Source organism: Dermacentor andersoni, chromosome 8 (genome assembly GCF_023375885.2).
Source record: "Dermacentor andersoni chromosome 8, qqDerAnde1_hic_scaffold, whole genome shotgun sequence".
Taxonomy (NCBI): domain Eukaryota; kingdom Metazoa; phylum Arthropoda; class Arachnida; order Ixodida; family Ixodidae; genus Dermacentor; species Dermacentor andersoni.
Genome location: NC_092821.1, coordinates 138,875,312 through 138,901,231, shown reverse-complemented (window position 1 = coordinate 138,901,231; position 25,920 = coordinate 138,875,312). Strand labels below are relative to the sequence as shown.

General features: G+C 47.9%; 1 protein-coding gene across 2 annotated transcripts in view; it reads right to left on the bottom strand.

The window, feature by feature from the left end:
* The window catches only part of FoxK (forkhead box K), a 78,804-nt gene that overhangs the window by 12,997 nt on the left and 39,887 nt on the right, over nt 1–25,920 (bottom strand). The window contains exons 2-7 of one of the 2 annotated variants that reach the window (XM_050173935.3): nt 12,718–12,981; nt 9,649–9,816; nt 7,008–7,167; nt 3,211–3,398; nt 2,483–2,712; nt 405–554 (exon numbers count right to left, since the gene is read on the bottom strand). In XM_050173935.3, the coding sequence (XP_050029892.2) occupies nt 405–554; nt 2,483–2,712; nt 3,211–3,398; nt 7,008–7,167; nt 9,649–9,816; nt 12,718–12,981 (1,160 nt within the window). Of the gene's footprint in view, nt 1–374; nt 555–2,482; nt 2,713–3,210; nt 3,399–7,007; nt 7,168–9,648; nt 9,817–12,717; nt 12,982–25,920 lie in introns of both variants that reach the window. The other variant, XM_050173936.3, reaches the window with a different exon arrangement.

The following is a 25,920-nucleotide window of genomic DNA, read 5'->3' as shown; positions in this document are numbered from 1 at the left end:
AACGTCATGGAAGAAGAGAACGGCGGCTGCCCACGGACATGCCACTGCCTAGGAAGCGAAGCGGGGCGTGGCTGAGATCAGACGCAGCCGGAGCAAGGGCAAGGTGATTTATCCACCGAGGAACGACCGCCAGCTAGGGCCTTCCGCTCAGTGATTATATGCCCCTGCTTGTTCTGGCTCATCGTCAACACTGATTTCACATGCCAGACTATAAAAAGGTTTCCCAGGGCCCGATTCCGAGGTTTTCGAACAACAACTATAGGCTATGGCACCATACATTTCGTCTAAAGATTACCGGACACCCCTACGGCTTTTACCGCAAGCAGCCAGAATGCCAGGGGAAAATGAAACGACCCTACACGTAGGGCAATTACTTTACGACGGTCGCCAACAGTGAGGCACACCTTGGTCGAGCCGCGGTGAGTCGCTGCGCATCCCGTTGCTTTTGAGGACACCGTTCGAGACCACCGAGGGTTGGTGGGCCACCAGCACCTTGGGTTTGCTGTTGGTGAACGCGGGCAAAAGGGGGGACCCACCCAACTGGTGGGCACCACCTGGAGCAGAGAGAGGGGGGAAGAGAGCGTAAAGCGTGCATTCAAATTAAGAATTAAATTCTGGGCTTTAACAAGCCGAAACCACAATCTCATTATAAGGCACGCAGTAGCATTGTGCTCCAGATTAAATTTCAGTACTGGGGTTCTCTTAGTGCGCCCCTAAACCCAAGTACACAAGCACTTTTGCATCTCTGACTTGCCTAAACTTTCATTATTTTGGCTTCAAGTGGCTTTGCAACTTTGCAAATATGTTTTTAACTCCGTACTGCACTATAAATGCCACAATTTGCAATGTGGGCAGAGAATAATAGCCTTGTTGTGTCAGAAAGCAAGTAAAGCACAATCCACTTATAACGATCCCAGATACAACTATCTGCCTGTTATAACGACCACATTTCACGGCATTTACTGTTCTTCTGAACCTACCTATTGAACTGCGCACAGATATAGCGAAAATGTTCAAAAGCACCGTGCTGTTACAACGAACACTTAAAACCTGGTTGCTGTCAAAGGAGGGCATATGCGAAAGCATGGAACCGCGCAGTAGAGCGCCCCCCTGCTCCAGTTCGACCGCGATGAAGATTCGATTGCCGAGATCGTGAAGAACCCGAGAAAATATTGTAAAGAAAAAACGTAACTTCGCGACTCTCGGCACACGTGTGGTCGATGCTGCAGCCATAACGGCAAGACCTTTGTGAAATGCTGGCACGCAACGGCAGTTTCCACTTCCAGCTAACTAGAACGCTTTGCTATCTTATACAGAATCCAATTGTGTCCTGCTGACGGTAACGTATATCACAAGCTCTCAAAGAAAAAATGCTGGCGCATGTGATTGTACTTTAGAAATGGCAGCTGATCAGAAACAAGGAGCTACGCCTTGTCCTTTTGTTCTTTAGACGACATTTTTTAACAGAACTTGCAGTTAGACTGAGAAAAGTGTCGGGACGAAAAAGTTAAGGTACTGAAAAATTCTGTTTTCAAACTGAAGTGCTGTCAAATCGTAAATGCCGATGCAGGCTAAAGTGACGTCAAATATTGCTCGTTTCCAAGAGCGAGTCCATATATAAAAAATTGATCACTTTTGGGGGAACTATCGTGTTCGTTAAAAACAGGTTAAACTGTATCCTTTTTCTTAATAGGTAACTAAAGTTCAACCCCCTTCTTTTCCTCGCTCTCAACATACAACTACACTTTTAGTTGTGCTGCTGCATAGTGCTAGAAGCTACTTCTAACTCTGTATTATTGTTCACTCATTCTTGCATAATTCCTCTGCAGAATACTAGTTATTTTGGATTCTTTCAATTTAAATTATCATTTTTTAGGAGTTACACAGTATGATTCATTATGATGGGCACTGTGGTTTCTTTTTCTTTTTTCTCTACCCTCCTGCTAATAACGTTATTCATTTAGTCTACTACCGGACTACCACGTTGCTGGAGAGTTTCCTAGTATAGAATTACTAGAGGAAACGGACGCTCCAATTGTTCAGCTATTGTAGGAATGATGGTTAGTGGTATACATCTTCTGATCATGCTTGTGGCTTTGTTTAGTATCGTTGGCTATCTTTAGGGGCCAAAATGTTGAAGCAATCCTATTTTCCTAAACGCAGAAGACAGTAACACAGGTTCTCATTGTCCTGTATAAGGCACACGCACGATCGCAGCGAAATGCTGCGTTTGTATCACAATATTTCGTTGAAATTGATCAGTTGCAAGGTCACGAAGCTGTTTGAAGCCACAAGGATGAAGCTCAGGCAAATGTACCAACCAACCATCATACCCAGGCTGGCTGAACCTCCATGCTTGCAACTCCAGTAGGCAAGAGTTCCACTGAGTATTTGAAAGTATTTGAAAGTGCCTCCTTCCATATCTTCGTTTTATGTATTACGCCTTAGTAAACTGAATAAAAAAATGATGCCGATTAGTCACCTGGTGAGCCCGGGGCTGACTGGCTGGCCTTAATCTCGCGCGCCAGGTACGAGGCTTGCGGGGGCGCAAGGCCGGGGGGGATGGCCATCATGGCGACCGGCGGCTGCAATGGGGAGCTCGGCGCCCCCTCGGGGACCATGCCCTCCGGCACGGGGCTGGGCTCCCGTGACAGTGAGTCCGGCGTCGCCAGGCCGCTGTGTGCACCGTGGCTTGGCGATGCCGGCGCTGACCTGTGGGAGAATCGAGAGACTCTTGAGGTCGTGCAAACAAGAAGAGCCTATCGTGACGCGAAGCTGGCCGTGAATCAGAATGAAATTTTTATACGGAGTAACGATAAAAGATATCAAGCCACTAAGCAAGCTTGGGAATCCCTTTTGTCAGTAATATGTACTCAAAAAAGCCACATAATGAGTTCCCCATATTGCTCAAGCGCTGCAGCAAAACACAGGGAGTTTCAGACCTTAGAAACTGGCTGCCTCTCAAGCACTGGTCTAGTTTTCAAGAACGGCAGAATCACATCACGGAAGATGGTTAGGTCTTCGAAACATAGCACACACAACACTCCATATATCATTGCCGCAGGGAGTAACTGTCTAACTGAGCAGCTGGCTGCGAGTCACAAGTAGAGTCCTGGAGAGCCCAGGTATCAATTTCTAAGGGCAACTTTTTTTTTCTGCTGAAGTTTAGAAAGCCATGTTTAGAAGTCGAGACTCGTTGTCGAAACCAACCTGGAGGAAGAGTAGGGCGTCCGGAAACAGGGCAGCCCCCGTTGCCGCCGCCTACGGAAGGCCTGCTCGACCAGCTTGCCTTCCGATTGGGGGTCAATGCGCCAGAAGGAACCCTTTCCCGGCTCTTCCTGCGACCGGGGAACCTTGACGAAGTACCGGTTCAGGCTCAGGTTGTGCCGGATTGAGTTCTGTGCGGGACAATGGAGGAAATATGAAGGACAAGTGAATGCCGCAGCGCATGGTGCCATTTCCCGATTGCGCCGATACATGAAAATGGCCATTAAGCGCAACACATCACATCTCAAATCTATAGGCACCCTCCGTCTCAGAGCTGTAGCTATTGCGAGCTCTTTAACCCAGCTGATGTCATGATGTCCGTTGTCATAATTGTTTGACATTGCCAAGCACTTAGAGACAACCAGCCCATTTGCCAACATCAGGCAGTGCACAAGTATAAGACTACTATTGGCTCACAGATGCAGGCGATGACAAAGAGAGTGCTTAGGTTTCGAGAAAATGAAGTATGCTTCAAGACAGTGCTCATAATAGAGAGGTTTAGACTCCACTATAGTGTTACAAGACAACAATTGCAGAAAATCTCGACTGTCGGGCTAACAGCTGTCCATGAAGCATGCCCAAATTGAATCTACAAACTTTGTTCATGTCAATAAGGTATGCGGCACTTGTGTGTCATGTCATCAGAGAACCCGACGCAGCTAGAGTGGCCAACGCTAGTTGCAGTGTACTACTGTTGCCAACCAATAACTTGGATTCGATGGGGACCCCCCTTGAAGTCAGAGAGATTTGGCGCCCGAAACATCAGATTCGTCACACACTAAGTGACGTAATTTAATAAGGGGCCAAAAAAGGAAAGCGTTGCGGCACGCACGTATGCTTCTTTCTGACATGGCCAGTCCGAATTTCGACCGTTCGACCAGGCAAGCACCAATTCTCCATCTCCTGGCGACCCTGACAGAGGTCTACCATGCTCCAATATCTGAATGATCATGGCTTTCTTCGTGACAATCAGCTTCCAGCACTTCCCTCACTTAATGGCAGCCCTTGTTGGTGCAGACCTGGAGGGTGGAGTTGGTGCCACTTGAAGCTGCTTGACGATTCTGAGCAACAAAAATCAAGGGAATCACCCGGGACCCCCGTTTTATCAGGCTTCATGGCAATCGAAAGTGCTCCATGTGACCACGCTCAGAACTGGCATTAAAAACAGCTTTACAGCTTACCGGCTTTGGCTTGCCCTATCGTTTGGGCACGACCAGCAACTACTGGATCAACTAGGTATTGCTAATTTCGTTTTTGGTGAAGCACTAGCAACATGGCCAGCAACCATGCCAGACACCTTAAAGAACATCACTCTTTCTGCTTGACTTGGTGGCAAAATCCGTACGCATTGCATTGTGTAGGAAAAGCCTGAAGTATTGAATGGCACACACGGTAGTAACGCGTCCAGAATATCAGTTGTCTATAGACATTATGCCTATGGGGGCAGTGTGGTGCCGCGAAGCTGTCCAAATAATCGAGCATGTCTGGATTACAGTTGGCGACTGTACAACCAAAGTCATGCCCAACAAGCTCTGGCTCTTCGTAGACCACTAGTTACACTGTGGACTCCCATGTTGTCTCCTACAAGCACTGGTTTCTCCCCTTACATTTGCCACTAGTGTAAGAAAGAAGATGCAACTCTGTTTAGAGCAGCGGGGCAATTTTAATGCGAAAGCATTCTTTTCCCACTCCAATACACTTTGGCCCGGAGGCCCCACCTGTCTGGCTCCAAGGTGATGACTGCATAAAAATAAATAAAATTTTCTCCCCTGTGAGGAATGGGACCCAGGCCCGCAGCATGGTAAGCAAGTAACTACCCTCGGCGCCACATCATCATCCATTGACGGAGGGCGCGGAATATGTCCGACAGTAGGATGCTCACACAGATGAGAAGATGACTAAGAAGAAGGGCCAGCAGGTCTCCAGAGATACGCAGCGCGTTTGGCTGCAAAAGCGACAAAGCCAAGCCGAAGCACCGTCATGCTCCACTCAATCGGCTCTGTCAATGCCATTGCAGCGCTCTAGCTTCTGCTGTTTGCATGAGCATTGGGCGTGCACACAAAGTCAGCATCCCTGCTGAGCAGCTGCCCGTGCCCGCATCACAGTGCATTTTTCTAAACCTTTCTTTGACCACTGAAAAAAAGCCATCAGCTTTCCTTCCGTCTTGGCTCGTGAACCATCAAGGTGCGACACCTGTCACACCGCTGCCACCAATTTGCATCCCGCTAGGGTCCCGAGACGCCCTCAGTGCAATGCTAAACCTTGCCGTTGCTTTCAATGCTTTTGCCTAGGGGCGAAACCTGCCAAATTTTCATTCATCTTCCAGCCTATGAGGTGCCCTTGCCAAAGCGTTATTTGGGAGAAGTGGGCTCTCGTGTTGCGTGCTAGATTTATGGTGGCATATTCACAGCCACTGTTGGCCATGTTCTCGTATCACATTCTTGTGTAGTAAAGGCCATCCTATTTAAACTATTAATGCGTGAGCATTAGGAGTGTCTACATGGAAGAAGCGTGTTTGAAGTGTGGGAAGCCAGTCAATGTGGTAGACGTAGAGGGGGGATGAAAAAGCTTAAAAGAGTGCGTGCATGCATGCGTGCCTGTAGTGCAACTGATGCTGGTCTGCTCAGCACTTCGTTCTTCAAAGAGGCTGGATGAGTGCTGAGTGAGCTCCTCGACAATGCCTTGCAATGTGGTGGACGCAGTTAAAATAGTGGATCCAGGACCCCAACGATGTGCGACGGATTGCTAACACATTTCTCTCGCATTTACTGCTAAATCGCCACCGAATTTTTTTTATATAGTACCACCCTTGGAATATTAAAATTTAATTCAAACTTTACCGGCCAATGATCAATTGCTTTTGTTTTAATTCCATCACCTCACAAAGGCGCAACGAACACTGCTTCTAGGAATGCCTGAATCTCAGCAACAGTTTTAAAGAAAATCTCACCGTGTACAAAAAATAAAGCTTTAGCTCAAGCCCACCTCAAATTTCCCTAACCAGGTACACAGAACACAGAAACGCTTTCACGAGACAACTCCTGGATCAATTTGAATGAAATTTGTTGCATTTGAGAGAGAAAGTGTTATTACATTCTACTGACCCTAGGAATAAAAATTTCAACACGGGGCCTGGCATTTGACAAAAACTTTCAAGAACAAGCCAGTTTTAAAGAAGTTGAAGCACGAAGTTTTCAAATACGTAACTCTGGGCCAAAAACAGATATCATTGTATCTCCAGAGGGCAAACTTGATACTATATGAATTTCTAGTTTACGAGAAATTGTTGCAATGTTTACAAGGGTTTTGCAAAGGTCCTACTCACAAATTAGTGCTACATTTCAGAGCGGTGCATACATCAAATTTGTCTGCTTTGAACGTCCTAACAGAGACAGTTTACAGAATTATTATTGTTTTTCATTGCCGAGTTGTAAAACTTGATACCTAAGGTTTCCTTTTTCTCAATTTCTTCATTTTCAACAATTTGTGGAAAAAAACCTTTATGGCCTAAATAAAGAATTCCACTTTTTAGAGTCTCCAATTTCTAACCTTTTTCCTTACATGCCATGAACCTAAGATCAGTGCAGTAGTTGCCGAGAAAAGTGATTTTTATGTTTCTATGTGTTTAAATGGGAGCCCCACGAGATAACGCTTCCTCTTAAATGGCACATTACAGCTCCCATCTCAGAAGAGCGCTCCCAATCAGAAGAGAGCGAGAAGGGAAAAGTGGCCAGGCTGACCTGCCATCCTTTGTCGGCAGTCCGGTAGTAGGGGTAGTTCTTGGTGATGTATGAGTAAATGCCGCTTAGTGTCAGCTGCTTGTCCTGTGCCGACGAGATGGCCTGGACAATCAGCTGGGCATACGAGTAGGGCGGCTTCTGGTCCCCATCTGGCCCACTCCTGGAAGAGGAGGCCACCAAGGAACGCTATTCGCACAAGGACCCAAACATAAGAGGGAATCTTCTTACTCTAGGAGGAGAAAAATGTCTGGGCTATGCATACAATGCAGCAGTCTTTGCGTAGCCATTTCCGCAGGTGATATGTTAAGGTTCAGAGCACCCAGTGAAAAGCATTCGGGACAGCAGACACTGCTCTGCATCCCAGCCAAACAGTTGCTAGTTTCAAGCCAGAAATGTTCTGCAATGGAGGAGTGTACAGTCACATTCAATATGAGCTGCAACATGGTGCTGCAACACTATACGGGCCACGACCACCAGGACCACCACCATCACCAGCCTCTTTTATGTCCACTGCAGGATGAAGGCCTCTCCCTGCAATCTCCAATTACTCCTGTCCTGCGCCAGCTGATTCCAACTAGCGTGTGCGAATTTATTAATATCAGCACCCCACCTAGTCTTCTGCCATCCTAGACTGCGCTTCCCTTCTCTTGGCACCCATTCTGTCACCCTAATGGTCCACTGGCTATCTAACCTACGCATTACATGACCTGCCCAGCTGCATTTCTTTTCTCTTAATGTCAGTTCGAATATCGACTATCCCCGTTTGGTCTCTGATCCACACCGCTCTCTTCCTGTCACTTAATGTTACGCCTAACATTCTTCGTTCCATCCCTTTTTGCACGGTCCTTAACTTGTTTTCGAGCTTCTTTGTCAGTCTCCATGTTTCTGCCCCATATTTTAGCACCGGTAGAATGCACTGATTGTACACCTTTCTCTTTAATGATATTGTATGCTTCCAGTCAGGATCTGACGATGTTTGCCGTATGCGCTCCCACCCCTTTTTATTCTTCTGTAAATTTCCTTCTCATGATCCTTCTGTGAGTAATTGACCTAGGTAGACATACTCCTTCACAGACTATAGAGGCTGACTGACGATCCTGAACTCTTGTTCCCTTGTATGGCTATTGATCATTATCTTTGTCTTCTGCATGCTGATCTTCAACCCCGCTCTTACAGTCTCTCTGTTAAGGTCCTCAATCATTTGTTGTAACTCATCCCCAGTGTTGCTGAACAGGACATAAGAAAAATTGCAGAACAATGTTTCAATTACTAGTATTTATTAAACCAACTTTTTCTTACTTCAGCACCACCTTGCAGTTTTGGAGTCCCTTTGACCAGGGATGCCATGTTGCAGCTCACGTCGAAAGTGACCGTACATGGAAACGAACAGCTGTGATATGGCAAAATCTTGAGGTGCTTTGTTCAACCAAGGCGGGCATAACTTTTACTTCAGTCACTGATTACGTTTGGCTCTGCATTTCCCTACAAAAAGCGTTGTACTATAGCACCAAAACAACGTTAACGCAACGTGGCTGAACACGCCACAATATGTCACCGTTGGCACAACTGCTCCCATTTATGTTTCCTGCAACATAGCACATAGAGAATCACATAAAGCATTCCGCTATCACGAACACATCATGCAAATTGAAGCTGGGAACATGCTGTCATCCCAAGGAACAATATCACAACAAAAAACCTCGATCAATCCTTTTCATATTTGCAACACAAAGCTTTGATATTTATGCGTGTGTACTTCTAATCTTCATTTTTGTTGCTACCTCGAGTTTCTGGAGCAACAACAGTGTTGAACCAGACTTTTAGGTAGCTAAACTTGATTTACCTCCTGGAATAAACGCAGGCTGACAAAACATGGCCAGCTTGCGTGAACAATAGGAGGAGCTTAATTGAAAAACTTCAGTAGCCCTGCAGTCTTAGCGAGTCTCTGGTGAACGGGAAAAAGAAAAAGACAAGCTGCACCTCCTGCCAGCTTCTGTAATAAATATGTTGTCAACAAAAGTATGTTAGTATTTAAACAAACAAAATGCAAGAAATATGCGATCAATTTTACATTTAAAGCTATGATTCCTATAGTACTTTTACTATAATTCCTTTAACATAAAAGCAGTGGAAAGCAACACAATGTGCAAGGCTACGTGTGACATTACAAAGAAAAAGGCCACTGCTGCACTTGTTATCACAACTGGCCATTTGAGATTTAGGAAGCTTACATTAATTTACTCTTCCTTCTCAAATTCTGTCTAATCGATGGATATCCCTTGTAATCTAGGTTTAGGATGTAACAATTTGTTTCACTCGATCATATTTTCTTTTTCTTATCCTTCAGTGCTCCCGACTGGCCGATCCTGGTGGCAAAAAAGCGTAGAGCGGCATTCGGATAACTGACAGAGCGTGAAAACAAAAAGCATTGCAATAGAATTGTTATATTCTGGCCCCTATTTAATAACTGTCAGTACAGCAAGCACCTAAATATACACAAAAGGCCTGAAAGGTCAGTAACGATGAACCGGAAACTGGCGACATTTGCAAAGGAAGCCCGGCTGTGCCACTCGACAACCTTACAGTTGGAAGCGGACCCTACGTGCCAGGCGAGTGAACAGAACACACAGCAAAAGCTCACCCAGGCACAGAGTTGCTGTTATTATGAGATGCTGGTCCACTCGCGCCAGAGCCCGTGGTGGGGACCTCCTCGTGCCTCTCCACGGCTGCTGCGGCCATTTGCAGGTCGGAGGTGACGTTACGACGATGGTTCCCCGACCGGGGACTTGCAGGACAAGAATTTGCCGCACTGCAATGTGGAAACAGTTCGAAATGACTGTTCTGCAATGCTTCTAAAACGTGCACGTTCAACAGCAGTAAATCATGAGGCAAGGCGCTGCCACTGCAGCGATAAGTCTTTGCTCCAGAGAACGTTTCAGATGCGGGCAGACTTGCTGTGTTAGCCACAGCGCAAGTTTTTTTTCAAGCGTTTGAAAAGCTGAGGTTCTCGCGTGGTCATAAATACCTTGGGCGAAAATTAAGTAGCAAAACTTGTTTTACTTAAACAAAGTGCGAAGAAACACTGAAACATAATACAATGTGGGCCAACCCAAGTGAGCTGTTGTGCACACACTCCCAGTGCTCAGCAGTGGCGATGACGATGAATGACAATAGCAGCAAAGGCAGCGGACAATTTTCATGCCCCCAAATCGGCGTCAAATAAGCATAGCGACTGTGCATATGATGTCTGCCAAGACAGTGTGGATGACATCAATGTGCAGAAACATCTAGTGGCAGCAGTAAAGTAGTACAATAGACTTTCGTCATTTCAACACCTGCCAATTTGACTTTGGTTCATTCAATCCCGACCAAAAATATTGGTCCGCGACCATACAGTTAAATGGGCCCCCAACAGATAATATGAACTTGACTGGTAGGCATGAACATGTCCAATCCCAACGGTGACTCCAATCGTAATTCCAATGGCTGAAGTGTCTTGTCTTGGTGGCGCATCAAACAAACGTCATGACGTAATCTCACGCTGAAAATGCTCATTTTCATCCTCCCTAGAAATGTTTTAAAGTGAAAATGGCAGCTCACATAGAATTGCTGCCTTAGGTACTCGATTTTAAAGGACACCTTTTCTTCAGTGTTGAAAATTGCCTGCATGGTGCAACTGGACGTTAACAAAAACTGCATTCGAAGCAACCTACCGTAAGAGCCAAACTAGCCAGTGTACCGTAAATGCCACTGACATCACAAAACGGCAACAGAAAAATTCTTGCATAGCATGCAGAAAGTTTCCTTCCTCCATGACAGATTAAGAAATTGTTGGGCAAGCAAGCTTTTGACACAGTTGATGCAGCACAATGTAATTAATAATCATGGATATAAAAGAGGCATTCATCCCACAGTAGACTTTAGAAATAAGCTACAACTGCATATTTTCTTATGTATTATCATGGGCCCAAATAATCCTCTGCTGACCTAGACCTGTGTTCCGCTTCACTTGGCGCCCATTCTGCTGTTCTATTATAGACCACCAATAACCTGCTCTATGCATTATACAACCTGTCCAACTTCACACCTTCCTCTCAATCTCAACTAGAACGTCAGCTAGGTAATTCAGACTGTCATCTGCCCGCCTCTTAACGTTATGGTTACAACTGTTCCTTCTATCCCTCATTGAGCAATGTTAGGCTTTTTCCCAAGGTAACCTCACTTCAATGCTGTCTTTCATAAATTTCACTTCATTGGAAGAGTCTTTCAATATAAGCAGTTGAATACGCCGCTACTCTGATGGGCAATGAGCGGGCTATCTGCTCTTTGCATGACATCCCCCACCCAATTGCATCCAATCCTCAGTAACGCCTGTTTCGTCTCTAATCCAGTCTTGCCTTTAACATTATGCCTAACATTGTACTGTTGCTTATTGCGTGGTGCCTAGCCTCTCAAATTTCTTGAGTTTGACTATACAGTAAAAGCTCGTTAATTCGAACCGCAAGGGGAAGCCGCTTCAGTTCGAATTAACGAAAGTCCGAACTAACGAAAGTGAAAGAGAACAACAGTACGCTGCGATTTGGAAGCAGTAGGGCATGTCAGAAATTTGGCGCGTCAGAAAGTGATGGCGTGTGCTGCGGGCACACGCCATCTTCAAGTCGCAGCTCTGGGTCTGACTGTGCCAAGCCACCGACGTCCACCGAAACGAACGTTAGCCGAGGCTTACCACCATCATAAAGAATTGCGACGACCGGTACATCCTAAGCTGAAACCGCACAACCGATGAAGACTGCCTAGACGAAGACGCTGAACATGTGAAAATGGCGAAGGCCCCGATTCGCCGGTTCTTGATTGCAAGCGCAGCTGCGACGCACTCAATTCGCTGTGTTTTGGTGCTTGCCGCACCATCTGCCGCACATTAGCAGTTACACAAGATTTGCACAGCCTCCGAGATTCGCGACGGGCAAGACGTCTCAGAAGTCATGTAGAACGGAGAGGAGGCAGCAGCCGCTCCCTTCTGGCTGACCCCGCGCCGGTTAGACTTTTTCCGATTTTGCCTTCTCTCCCCGCTCTCTCCGTTCCGGAGGTGACCGAGCCTTGTGTGTAGGCAGTAGGCGCGTTTCTCTGGACATGTGCCAGGCGCCAAGCCGCCGGCATGGTGGCGCGTAGTTTAAATTATCCATCGCGAAACCTTCTCGCCTTCGAATTAACAGGCTTTTTTATACATGGACTTCTGTGGAGCTTGGCCAGGCCAAATCGTATAGTTAGAATTATCCATAAATTCGAATTATTGAAGCTTGAATTAACGAGATTTCACTGTACATACAACATGACGCTTGTGATTAAAGTGTTACATTTTTTTGCAGCCATAGCCATGAGGGACACTGGCTAACACTCTTGGGGCCTGATGGGACGATGGCCACCACAGTAGTTGAACTGGTAAAGCACTGCACATATAATTGGGAGGATGTAGGTTTGGGACTCCCAACTGAGGCAAGTTGTCCTTGCGTACACTTTCCTCTTCCTTTTTGTCTTTTACCATTTCTACATTTCAATTAAACATAATTAATTTCTCCATCGCTTGCTCTAGCTTCATTGTCCATTTCTTTGTATGGTTGCAACTGATGAAAAATGGAGCCCTTCGAGCCCCTTTATTCCCCTCGCTCGTATGAAATGAGAGGATTTCCTTCGAAAGCCAAAATCCCCCCACCTAAGCGTGCCTGTGGGCGACGGGATGGGACTGGTGAAGCTTGACTCAGGCTCGGGGATGTTGATCTTGAGCGGGGCGAGTGGCCGCGGCAGGTGGTGCGGAGCCAGCTGAGGGGGAGGTGGCTGCCGCGGAGAGACGGCCAGGGGCCCCGCCTCCAGTCGTGGAGGGGGAGGAGCGCCACCACCGCCACTCGCCGGCCCCACCTCGTCCACCAGCGACTGGAACATGATCTTGATGTTGGTGCTCGGGAAGCGGAACACACATCTGCAACAAGAAGTGACATCACATGAGTCAAGAACCACAGCTGCCCAGGAATCACGGCAAACACATTGCGAAGAAGTAGCTGCTGTGTAGTAGCTGCCCCTGTGCCTGTTACCAGTGCCACACCTTTGTAGCCACTTCGCTCGACAGACAAAATATTTAGTCACCACACACTTAACCATAACATGCCTTAGGTGTCTTTTGCTTCTCCCGCGGACAGCTCTAGAGATATTCAACTTGGGGTGCGATGAGTATGCTAGCTTAATGTGTTTTCTTTCCAAAGTTGACATTTGCTCCTTACAGCTCGTGTTTATTTAAGTTAAACTGCAATAGACGGGTCTTCGTCGTTCACATCAGGCGTGATGACAGCTTTACCAGCCACAACACAGGTGTACAGAGGTAATAAAGAATTGCAACTGCTATTACTCGAGCACAAATCAATGCGGCCTTGAAAATGCACTTTCCTCTTCAACTTCCATGAAAAATAAACAAACAAATAATCACAGAAACAAAAACAAAGATGTAGTCCAACCATCTTAGCATATGTGCTTTTTTTTCAATATGTATGCATGCTGTTCCTTGCATTAAGCCACACCAACAATGCGAATCTCCACCTCATGTTGTAATATGCTGAACGTGGGTGAAATGCAATGTGATTCAATGTATTCAAATGAGTTGCCACAATGAATCAAAGATCGCCAGAAACGCAGGACAAGGGGTACTACTCGACAAATTCTGCCATGTTGTCTGATTCCACCTTGTTGGCTTCTTGAGCTAGCCAGAGACGCCCAAGCAGCCCTGGGCCAATCGAAAGCGACAAGATGACGAATTCCACTATACAGAGTAATTTGACACCAGAATGGTTGCCCTGAGTTCAAATTACTGCCACGCAGTTGGGTCAAGGAGGCAGACGAGTTTAGGGCAGCGGGCAAGAAGACCTGCAGGTCTTTTGCGAGTAGACGTCTTGAGTTTGGCTGAAATTCAAAGAACCACAAGAGCAGCTTCCCTTTCCACAGTTGCGACGAGAAGCTACGTTTGCAAACAAAGCAGGCAAGCAAAGCAAGCAAGCCAGCCATTCTCTTCAGCCCCGAAATACCTGGAGAGCAAGCGTAGTACAGACAATAGACGGAAAGAATAAATAGACGAGCAGAGCTGTCAGTCATCATACCCCCCCCCTCCCCCCCCCCCTAGCCACCTCAACCCCGTGATCTAGTTAGAGCGCATGCCGCACACGAGCTGTGCAGCAAGTGCAAGCTGCCGCAGGAACGCGTGTCCCCGACACAATTGCAAAATGGTTTTTTAAAGACTGTCTCAGAGAATGCATCCGACTCGTTGAATACGAAAGAAGTAACATTGTTGCGGCCCTGCTGCCACGTCTCAGTGTCGCCGCGGGGTGCACCGACAAGTCACTTTTCAATACCGTGGCGAAAGAGGGCCGATCAAACAATGCCAAGGTTGACCAGAGCAAGGCGCAAACAATGCGGAATAATAATTGGCCCCTTTGACTACGTAGTACACCCAGTCCATTGTTGTGAAGCTCCCTTGCCAACTGCACATCTCTGTGATGAAGATGTCCAGAACACTTGGAATTAAATAAAGGAAAGAGAAACCTGCGCAAGTGAAACGTCGCGCAATTCATGCCGCATTTCTACATGGAAGCAATGGCAATAAATTCAAATTAGATATCTGTCTTCCAGCAGTGCTCCCACATTTGAAACAAAAGAACAGATGCCCTTCTTTTGGACAGGGCGTGTTCTTGGCAAAAGTACTCCAACACAGAGACTGGCGCAAGTAACATTGGTGCAAGAACTGCACATGTGGCCATCACCGCAGAGCATGTGTACATACTGAAGCAACGCTTTAGCATGTACTTAGTCTTAAAAGGAAATTGTAAATGATAGTACCCTCCTCTGGAATACTACAATATTGCATAATCTGCACCCCCCCCCCCCCCCCACCTCTTGCTCTTGCTCCCGAACATCAAAGTTTCATATCCATGGGTACAATATCCGAGTTAAAAAGATAAACTTGTGGATCAACTGTCACCAGAGCTGGAATATAGTACTAGACAATTCCATTGCATTTTCTTGTTTTTGTGTTTCACCATTTGCCAGAGCAGCACCTCGCCTCTTACATTATCGCCATAATGGGTCGCTTCAAGATGGTAAAACAAGAATGGAATAAAATTTAGCAAGAAGAATCCCTCCTTATGCTGACCTGGGACGTAATTAGTGACTCTTCCACAAGCTTGACATTTTCTTTTGCTATTACTCCATACCCAGAAACTCCAGAAAACTTGTGGACATCAAATTTTGTATTCTAGCAATTATAGACTGCATTTCTCTAAAAGAAAATAAAGAAAAGAAGGAGGGAAAAGAATTAGTATAAATTCTTCACAGGACAAGAATCACTTAACAATTAATTTCTGAAAATTGTAAAAACATTACAGAACTTGCACGCATCATAGCATTATTCAAACGAGCTAACTAGCAAGTGTCTCAGCCAGCATATTGTAGCAGGTCTACCAGGTAGCTATCACTTGACAGTCATTGTCCGATGGTTCGTGACCCCCCCCCTCTCCATTCCCATTTCAGGAGCAAGCATGGAAAATGTGCTAATACATAGTTTCACCTGCAAACCAACTTGCAAATTATTCTGCAAGCATATCACATATGCTTGCTAAAAAAGAGCGTATTGTTCTTCATTGATTCCCGTCATCAAAGTGCATGAGCCCTCATTCAAAAGGACAGACTGGTGGGCTAGTTCGTATGGTATTATTCACACAGAAGCGCAGAAGCATAGGGAAGACGAAAGAGAAAGTGCAGTGTCCAGTCTTTTTTTCTTCGTTGTCCATATGCTTCTACGCTACTCCGTAAATAACAGCCCTCGTAATCTGCTTCAGAGCTAATGCATTGCTTAAGTTTCTAAACCAATTTGCACAAACTATTCTTCCAAGCATATCACGCTTACTTGCTGAAAACAGTATTCTGTTCTAAATAAACTAATGTGATCAATATGTGTCGAAGGCCTCTGGATATGCTTCAAAGCTATTGCACGGTTTCACCATCCTAAGAACCTTGCACTCATAATTCTGCCAAGCATACCACCCCGCTAACTTGCTCAACTATTCTTCCCTGCATAAATTCAAATTACTGTGATAAACACAGATCAAGAACCTCAGAATAGACTTCAGAGAACTAATCCATAAATTTCCCTTTCTAGCTAACTAGCATAATCTAGTTTGGAAAGCATAACCCCACTTTGTGGCAAGCAAAAAGTTCATTCTATTCCAGCTTAATTCTCGTGATCAAAGTGCCGTGAATACCTCAGAATACAACTCAATATCTTTTCCAGAGCCCCAATGCCTCTTGTCGCCTGCCAAATCAACTTACACAAACCATTCTGCCAAGCCTATCCCACTGAAATCATAACAGTAGCTGCATAAACAGGTACCAGCAAAGAAAGTGAAGATGTGCTTGCTTAACTCTCAAGGTCAACTGTACCTCCTTTAACACCCACGTGCAGGTGACGGGGGCGCATTGTGCACAATGCCCTAGCGACAGGCGCAACTGCGTTTTGTCGACAATGAATGTGCGGCACAGCTGCTGCTGCAGAAGCCTAGAGCCCCTTCCTTGTATGCGACCCATTTTATTTCGCATTTGCTTTAATCCTCAAAACATCTGTCCTGTCACTGCTGAAATGCGCAATACACAAGTCTGGTCTCAGCATAGACGACAGTGATAAAAGAGTGGATGCAGGACGCAGAATGTTTGCACTCGGTGGAATATGAGTAAGAGGGGAGAGGGAGACAACGCGACCGCAAAAATGCAACACAGACATTTGGGGCCAGTTGCACAAAACTTAACTGCACTCTTGTTTTCCAGTTTAATGCAGCTGGTACAGTGGAACGAACACTCTAGTGTTATCATGCAGCTCTGCCAAGGTTATTCGCGGAATCCTGGGGAAGGGTATAACATATTCGTCATGTGCTCTACATAAGCTTGAAGTCCATGTACTTCCGGCTTTCCTCAATGTTACCCAACTGCCTACGTCAAAGAAGAATTGGCTTTTCTTGACGGTGCAGCAAAGGAGATGATGTTTGATGGTTCCCGATTAGTCGTTAGTTGGTACAAACATGTCGCAGTTGTGCAACCAAAGCCAGTTGGTGCTTGGCCTACTCAGTATAAATATGGAGACCTAGCAACTGTTGAAATATTCCTGAAATCCTGCCACAGTATACATTAATGTTTCATATAGTTCCTACCCGCAGTGCTCGAGGACAGCTTCCTGGAATATATTCGCAACAGCAATGCACATCGTAAGGCTCACTAGAGATCAACGAAAAGACAAGGCCTATTCTGCTCGTCTTTATTATCTGGTACTTTAGTTAAACCTCATTTTGTGCCAGTTTTTCTGTGTTCCAATGTTTCGCAACATAACCAAGCAACTTCATGCTTCAAGGTAATCATCTTTATCCAATGTTACAGGGGCCCAACGGCTCTCTGAGCGAGACACACAAAAAAGCTGAGCAAACCCCACAAGTTTGGGTCTACAGCTCAAAGAACAACTAATGCACATCCAGAAGTTCAGAGGCCACTGCAAGTGTGACTGGAACTACTGCTGTCCTCGTACAGGACCCTTTGTAGAGCCCACAGTGGTGCAATACTGAAAAAATTTACAGCAGTCATATTGCTATGGGTACAGGCAGGCCTGGCCTGCCCAGAGGTCATAAACACAGATGATGATGATGAACTGCTGTATTACTAACTTAGGAAACTGATTATGCCCAATTTAAAGTTAAAACAGACGCGGCACTCAATGCTGGTGCCTCGTGGATTAATCAGTTGACATGCGCTCTGGGAGCCGTAACCTCCACGCTGGAATGCACCGAATCGCACACAAAGACCAGCAGGGCTGTGCATTTGCCACTAAAACAAGCAATGGACAGCGGTGAACAGGCACACTGGACCGCAGAGCTCACATGCTCTCTCCAGGTTCGTATCAGCGTGCGTGAGATGTTACACGAAAAGTTAGATTCTTTCAATGCTTTCGGCAAAGTCTGCGCCGCAAAAACGAGTCGGAACGCGGTGGTGCATCGGGGAAAGCTTATCCAAAGTCGCCTCCTGCAGAGGCAGCATGCGTGACGCCAAACGGGAACGGGCCCGGCTAAGGACACCACCACAGTGTGAGAGGGGGGGACGAATGTGTCAACATTAAACGGCGTCGCGCCCTCGGCGCCCCACCACCGAAGACGGGCTGAGACACGGGGCAGTCGCGACGCAGGGAGGAGGAGGTTGCTAGATGAACACGGGGGGGGGGGGGGGGGGGGCTATTCAAATTGTAGCCGCAGCACAGCCGTCCGTGCGTTTGTTACGACCTGCGGGCCGATAAGATACCAAACGGCCACATAAACGCAGAAGCCGCGTCGTCGTCGTCGGATAAGGCCAGAGGATTCTCCCACTATCTCTCCATGAAGAAAGAAAAAAAAAAAAAAAAAGAACACGAAGAAAGTCGACTCGGCGTGTGTGTGTTCGGCGCCGCGAGCCAAGTGGAACAAGCCCGAGAGAAAGTAGGTGGCCCTTTCCTCGGTCGCCGCGTCGCTAGGCCACGCCGCTACGGAGGCATGGCAGGAGCGGCAGAAAGCCCGCAGCGTTCCTGGACCGCTGCCAACGACGACAGAGGAAGAAGACCAGCAGCGGCGGCGGCGGCGGGACGATGCGAGGCTCGTAACCCTCGCCGCCGACGCCGCCGCTGCATGACACGTTTTCTGCGCTCGCGCGCTGCGTACAACGTGTGCGTACGCGAAAAAAAACTGTTGCATCCTTTCCGCAGCTCTTCCCCCACCCCCACCCACCCATCCCGTCAAACGCCACGTAGCGACGGCGGCGCTTAGCTTTGCGGAGGATCTCGCGAAAACAGACAACTACGCAACGGCAGCGCCTGGCGAACGTCGTAGAGGACGACCTTCTGCGCCGCTTGGATGGTCACGTGAACCGATAGAAGATCGGCTAAGGGCACACTGGTGGCCTGATTGGTTGACCACTCGTTGTTGCGAACAGATGAAATAGAAGCGCCGAAACAACGACGGCCAACCAGACGAACACGTTGCCTTTCAAAGTTTTTTTTTTGTTGTTGTTGATAAGAGCACTCGTGGAACAGGAAAACCTGTCTGTAAGGTTTTTTTGGTTGGATGAAGCGGCACAAGATGTTTCTACCAGCGTCCGGTAACCCAATAGAGACTTTTAGCCTGTCCGCTATTCCGGTAAACGGGAGCGGTTTGGGCGGATTGCCGGATTTGCGGGGGCGTAAACGTGAGCGGCCACAGCAGTGCAGCCGCCTGGTAGCGTAAAGTTCAACCAGAAAAACAGAGTGCTAAAACTGCAGTAACCCACTATATCCTGCTTCGCTAGTGGTGCAAATTTTTGGCAGCGACGTAATTGTGAACACGATTACGCCACTGTCGAAAATATACACCAGCAGCTAAGCAGAATATAGTAATTAGCTTTGTGTTTGTGTGGTTGATCTTTGCGCCACCAGCTGACGCCACCAAACTGGCCGCTCACGTTTACGCCCCCGCTAAACCGGCAAACCGCCCGCGCTTGCCGGAATACCGGACACGCTAAAAGTCTCCAGCTCACACTTACGGCTCCGCCCACCCGGCGAAACGCCCAGTCCGCTTGCGTTGACCGGAATACCGGACAAGCTAAAACGTTTTCATGATTACGGCCAACCGAAAAAAGCTTCCGGAGCACGAACTTTGCAGTCGAACAAATTATTGTTTTTTTTTTAGCGTCAGAACACACTGGTTTCGAGACCACCGTAGTGGGGGGGGGGGGGCTCCGAATAAGTACACGAAAATTTTTTTCGCATTCCATCAACATCGAAATGCGGTCGCCGCTGCCGGGAATGGAACCGGCAACCTTTTGCACGACAGGACGCCGTAGCCATTAGGCGACCGCGACGGGCAAACCAAAAATTTCGGACTAGAATTTATGTTAGCGACGCGGTGATAGTAGGGGGCAAGCATCCGCTGCAACTTTTGGATATATGGGCAGGAAATGTACGTCTCACCACCTTTTCCATCCTCCGTAACTAATTCTTTTCCGAGAACACCTGAAAAGTGGAAACCAAACTTCTTGCGTTCACTACGAACATAGCAGACCTCCGACGTTACGAGAGGTCTTCAACTGCGCCTAATAGATTTTTTTTTTTAACTTGATATACTGTATCTTATTCCACTCTGTTTTCTTTTACATTCTTGACTTACCTTCTCTCCAAATTTTTTTGAGCTCGTGTTGATAGATCTGACGTATTATATATTTGATAAAATTAACTCACCGGGGTAGCCCAGTGGCTATGGCGTTGCGCTGTTGGAGCACGAGGTCGCGGGTTCGCTACCGCGGCGCCATTCCGATGAGGTGGGAACGCAAAAAACGCTCGCGTACTAGCTGTACCGTGCAGTTGAACGCCAGGTGGCCCAAAATTAATTCGGGATGGTTCCCCACTACGGCATGCCTCATAATCAGATCGTAGTTCTGTAGAACAGAAAAAAAAATTGAGTTTTTGCTTGGAAAACAAAGAGCCCTAAAAAAAGGGGGGGGGGGACTAAACAAGAAGACGGTGTGCGCTTGCCTATAGTCCCGTTTTTAGCGCCGTTTGTTTTCCAAATCGCGTACCAACCACCTACTTCAACAATTAACGCCTGTTATCCCAGTATTTAAAGGGACACTAAAGTGAAAAATGATTTCTTCTGCATCAGTAAATTACCGTTCTACAACACCAAAAACACCACTCTTGCAACGCTGAGACGTTTGGTAAGCCAGAAAAAGCGCAAGAACGAAATACGGGTGGCGACGCCTACTTAAGTTCCCGCACCTGGGGGCTGTGACGTCTTGGATTTTGATGGCATCTTCTAGGGCCTAATAATTATATATAGCGGTAAAGATTGACTACATTGTGTTCTAAAGGAACCAAATATTAAACATGGCAAGTTTCGGGAACCTTTATTCAGCCAACGCGGCCCAAATGCGAAAACACACTTTGGAATTCCTGACGTCACGCTGACGTACCGGCGCTGGGGTTTCGGCGCGAAATTCAAATACTCATACTTGGACCTTCATTTTCTCATCTAATAATCAAACTACTTTTTTTTTAAATGACTGCCTGCAGGATTCCCAAACAATGCTTCATTAGTCTGAACTGATTTATTGTTTCGCTTTAGTGTCCCTTTAATCATTGTATCTCGTTTAAACCACTCCCTTCTGTAACGCCTCGGCCCCGAGGGTACAATAAACGATAAAAATGAATGAGGTTACAGGGTACGACAAATTTTCTTTTCTTTTGCCGGATTCCTCGCCCCGTGAAATTTTCGCGATTGGCGGCACATGGTCGATGGATATACGCGAACGATTCGCCGAGCACGTACACGACCTGCGTCGGCGACCACCAAGCGATCCACCAAGCGATCGATAGCGTCCGGCGCATCGAGTCCCGAAACACCGTGAACGCGCGCTTCCCTTCGAGCAGGAGAGTTCGTCCGGGGACCGCCGACACTGCGACCCCGCGACATGCGCTCTAAGAGCGCGTGTTGCTCGCTGCATGTGCCTCGAATGTACACTCGTGGGGGTGGCGAGTTGTGGCAACTTCGCTATCTCTCTCGCAAGATAACGACCACGACTGACGATTACGACGGAACGCATCGTCCCCCCCCCCCCCTCTATGCTAGAACGTAGGCGCACTCCCCGATACGCTTCACGGAATATCGGGTTACCGGTGTGTGTGTGGGGGGGGGGGGGAGGGGGCGTGGACGGCGGTAACAACGCTGGTGGCACATCTTGCGACGATTTGCCTGACAACGCGTTAGAAGCGTTATCGCGTTGTACGGGCGACCTCGTAGAAAGGAACTGCCTTGTTTACCGTAATGTCGCTACCGACGACAGCTGAGTAGAATATCGCTGGTCATTGCAGTAGCAGCTCTGTGACGTCCTCGCTGGTCGAACTTGACATATAGCGGGTTACCTAAGACGTGGACGCCAGTAGCGACGCTGGTGGCGCCATCTTGTAGGACTTTGTCCAGCAACAACGGTTCAGACACGTTTTTGCTGTATTGACGTTCTTCATTCATTCAAATAACTTTATTGAGTGTCCTACAATTTGGTGGGGTGGACCTGGACTGCGCCTAGGTTCTTGTTAGAAAAGATAAGCAGAAAGATCTGGCTTTCCTTGCGGAATATCGGTGACCTAAACGTGATCGGCCGGGATAGTGACGCCATTTAGGGGCACCGAGTTTAACCACGGAGGACACCGAGGTATTACTGGAGTAACCATGCACATTCTACTTAGTTCTGGCACCGATGTAATCGTTAACATGCGACCGTTTTTTTTTTCGTTTTTGCTTCGACAAGTACACCAGCGTAAAACAAACGTCTACAGCGTTGTTGACACTTCGCGTCTTCGGTAACCAGGCATTTCGTGCATGTTAACACCTGTTTACGGACAACCTGAAACCCTCTACTATCGCCGCAGTCGCGCCGCTAAAAAACGGCACAATCGCAGACAAGCAGTGCAGACGCACTCGCAGTGCGATGACGTCCGTGCATCCTGAGACAAAAGAGCATCGCCGCCGCGCCGAGGCAGGTTCTGCGTTGACCCCTCCCCCTCCACTCACTTTCCTCGGCTCATTGATCAACCGACGTTTGAATTCTCTCCCCCCACTCGACGTCTATTGTTTAGCCGCCAGTTCGAAACACACACACGCGGCGAAGACCTGAACCCAGCAGCGCGCAGCGCATCACTTCGCGGCCACGTCTCTGCAGCGGCACCAGAAGGAGAGCGAGCGAGGAAACGGGACGCGTCAGCAACGTCGTAGTCTGCGTCGTAGGAACGTCTCTTTCTCTTTCCCCGACTTCCCTCCTCCCCCACGCCTGTATACACAACGGCGAAACAAGCACGCGGAGCGCACGTAGTGAACACGACGGCAGTCAGTAGTGAAGGCGGCTAGGGGCAACAGCAGCACAAGCCGTGCACGCTGTAGCAGGCGTCGGCTGTTATCTCCGAGAAGCAACAGAAGAAGAATAAGGTTGTCGGGGTGGAGGGGGAGAGCAAGAAGAAGAGAAGGTTAAAAAAGAAGGTGGAGGAGGAGGATGTTTCCAGAGTGCTCGCCAAGGGCATCTCTCGCCGCTGGGGCCGCGGCGCCAAGTCGCCCTTGAACTTGGCGGCGACCGGAAGGAAGTCTTTGCCGAGGCGGCGATCTCCCGTGTTCCTCTCTTTGGCTTCGCTCGTGGCTTGCTGCTGGCCGTAGCCACTTGCCGCCCGACGACGCTGGCGCAGGCGGCGGCAGCCGCGGAAAGGTGCCCGGGCACGTGCGTGGCCTTAGCCTGAAGTGTAACGGCAATTCTTTTTCCTCTCCCACTCGGGTCTCTCTGCAGCGTGCGTCTGGGAGCTTTCCAGAGGCGACGAGGACACCGTTTGTAGAGAGAGAGAGAGAGAGAGAGGTATAAGTAGAGGAGCTATCAGATGCTTCCTGCATGTCGAAACAAGTCGCGATGCGTCCCCGTCTTGATGTATACTGTTGTACGAGGCTTGAACAAGAACGTTAGCGAAGTGCAGTGAAAGCTTACGGCTCGAGCCAGCCAATCACTGTAAGGAGAGCAGGCCACGTGCTTCAGAGAAAGGTAGCTACATCCGACACCTCCTAGACAAGATTTGTTAAGGAGGTGCTGCTACATCACCAAGGCAGGAGGACGGCTCGCCCAAACGCGCCCCACTGGCGCTTCCGTGAAGTTTCCCATGCATTCAGTCGGCGTCGTGCAGAGGACGATCAGAGAGGGTGGACAGCATGTAAAGATTTCGCTCCTGGTCCTCCGTTACTGACGTGACACACACAACTTTCTCTGCGTTGAACGGAAATGTTGGTCAGATGGAATATAGCTACGGAGTGGCCTCCGAGCTCCGCGCCGTTCGATCTCCTGAGGGGGGGGGGGATTATTCAGGACACTTGTTTTCTTTCCTGTCGATGCACGCGCACATGGGGAAGGGGGAGGGGGCAGGACAGGTGGCGTGTTAACCTCTCGAGGCTTGCGCTTTCGTCTATGCGAAGCCTCTAAAAGTTGTCTACAACAAAAGGTTCCGCCACTGGAAGCAGGCGGCCCCGTCTACATACGTGCACTGCCAGACAATCGATGTCCAGTCTTGGGAGGCCTTGACTAAGGACACTCCCCTTCCCCCCTTTTCAAAGCACGTGGAGGACGTGTCTGCCTGTTTCCAGTGGCGACGGAGACACCTGCTGTATACAAGTTGTTGACGGCTCTGCTGTGCTTCGCAAGGAGCATAAGCTTCAATAGATTAGCTGCACCTCCGAAAGGGTGGGCAACTCTCAGGGGGTAAGCCTTCTCCGCTAGCTGCCATCGATACTGTCGAAGAAGATAAAAGAGGAGGAGCGACGTCGCTTGCCACTTTTCAAGAGCAAAGCGCTCAACGAACAAACTGCGCAAGCACTCCACCGACGCTTTATCGCCAAAGGGGGGGGGGGGGAGGAAGGGACCACACATTCGCCCTTTATCGTGCGAAACTAACTTTTCCCATCTTTTATTCACAAAACCCGCGCACCGGTGCTGCACCGAAGCACGGCGTCGGCAGCGCTATACATAGTATGCACGTGACGTCACATCCACTGCTTCCGCTACATTCCGCCATCTTGGGGTACCTTATCAACAGGCGCGCGCATAGGCCTATAGGTTCCCCAAGATGGCGCTGCCGTAAACCGGAAGTCGCGGAGTATCATTGAATGACGTACGTGCATACTATGTATAGTACGTCGCTGAAACGCCAGTTCTGTGAACTCTCCAAACCACGACACCGAGTTGAGGTTTTCCTGCGGTGTTCCAATTTTCTCCACATAGTAGTCGTCCTCAACTTTGCACGTGTATACTTTTCTTCAACGCTGCTTGCCGGATGAGATGATATAACGTGTCACGAACCAAGCCTTAGATTTCAATTAAAAAAAAAAAAAAACTTTAATCGCATCGCATTCAAAGCGCAACCAGCAGAACAAATGAAGCGTAAGTGAGAACATTCGCCACAAAATTGCGCCACAATAGATTGCGAGTACACCCATATAAATTTATAGCCCTAATTGTATAACGGCAGGCATTACACCGGTGAGCTTTGAGAGTTTTTGCATGAATTCAGAGCAATGGGTTCACACGTATTTCGAACTAAGTATCACGTCCACGTGTTCTTAGTACCAACACACATCTGTTATTTCAGTGTTAAGATAAACTACATTGAAATAATTCACAAAAGAAAACACATTTGAATCTTCACTAACACAGCACGCATACCACCTGAGGCTTTTCTCTGGTACTGACACAACGCTAGAACATGTTATTTAGTCAAAAGACAGTTAAATAATAGTTACTGATCAGATATACGGTTAGTACTATATATAATGCCATTACTTTTATGGCTACGCATAAGAGAGTTTTGACGACATTACAGTGTCAAGTACGGTAATACAATATCAGCATATCTGAGCATGCATCGCCACGAGCAAACGTCAGAAAGCCTGCACAGTTTCGTACTCATAATTATTCGTGGTTTTAATGGCATCGTCTGTACTTCTCAAATGTTTCCATTGGTAACGAATTGGATACATAATTTTCACCAACTAGTGTTTTGCCCCTCGACATGTCGCGCCTCAATCGCACGGAACCGTATTTCAGCCTCCTCGCCTCCGCGACCGTGTGAATCGACCGCAATCGTCTGCTCCGACGTTCTCGCAAAGCAGACGACGCGCCAGCACAGGAACGCGCTGGGACTCCCGATTGGCTTGGCCGAAGCAGCAAGCTTCAGCAAAGTCTAACCGTTCGGCCTGCGTGGTACCGACATCGTCGGTGCAGAGCGTGACCCCCCCCCCCCCGCCCCCCCGCCCCAACCAATATT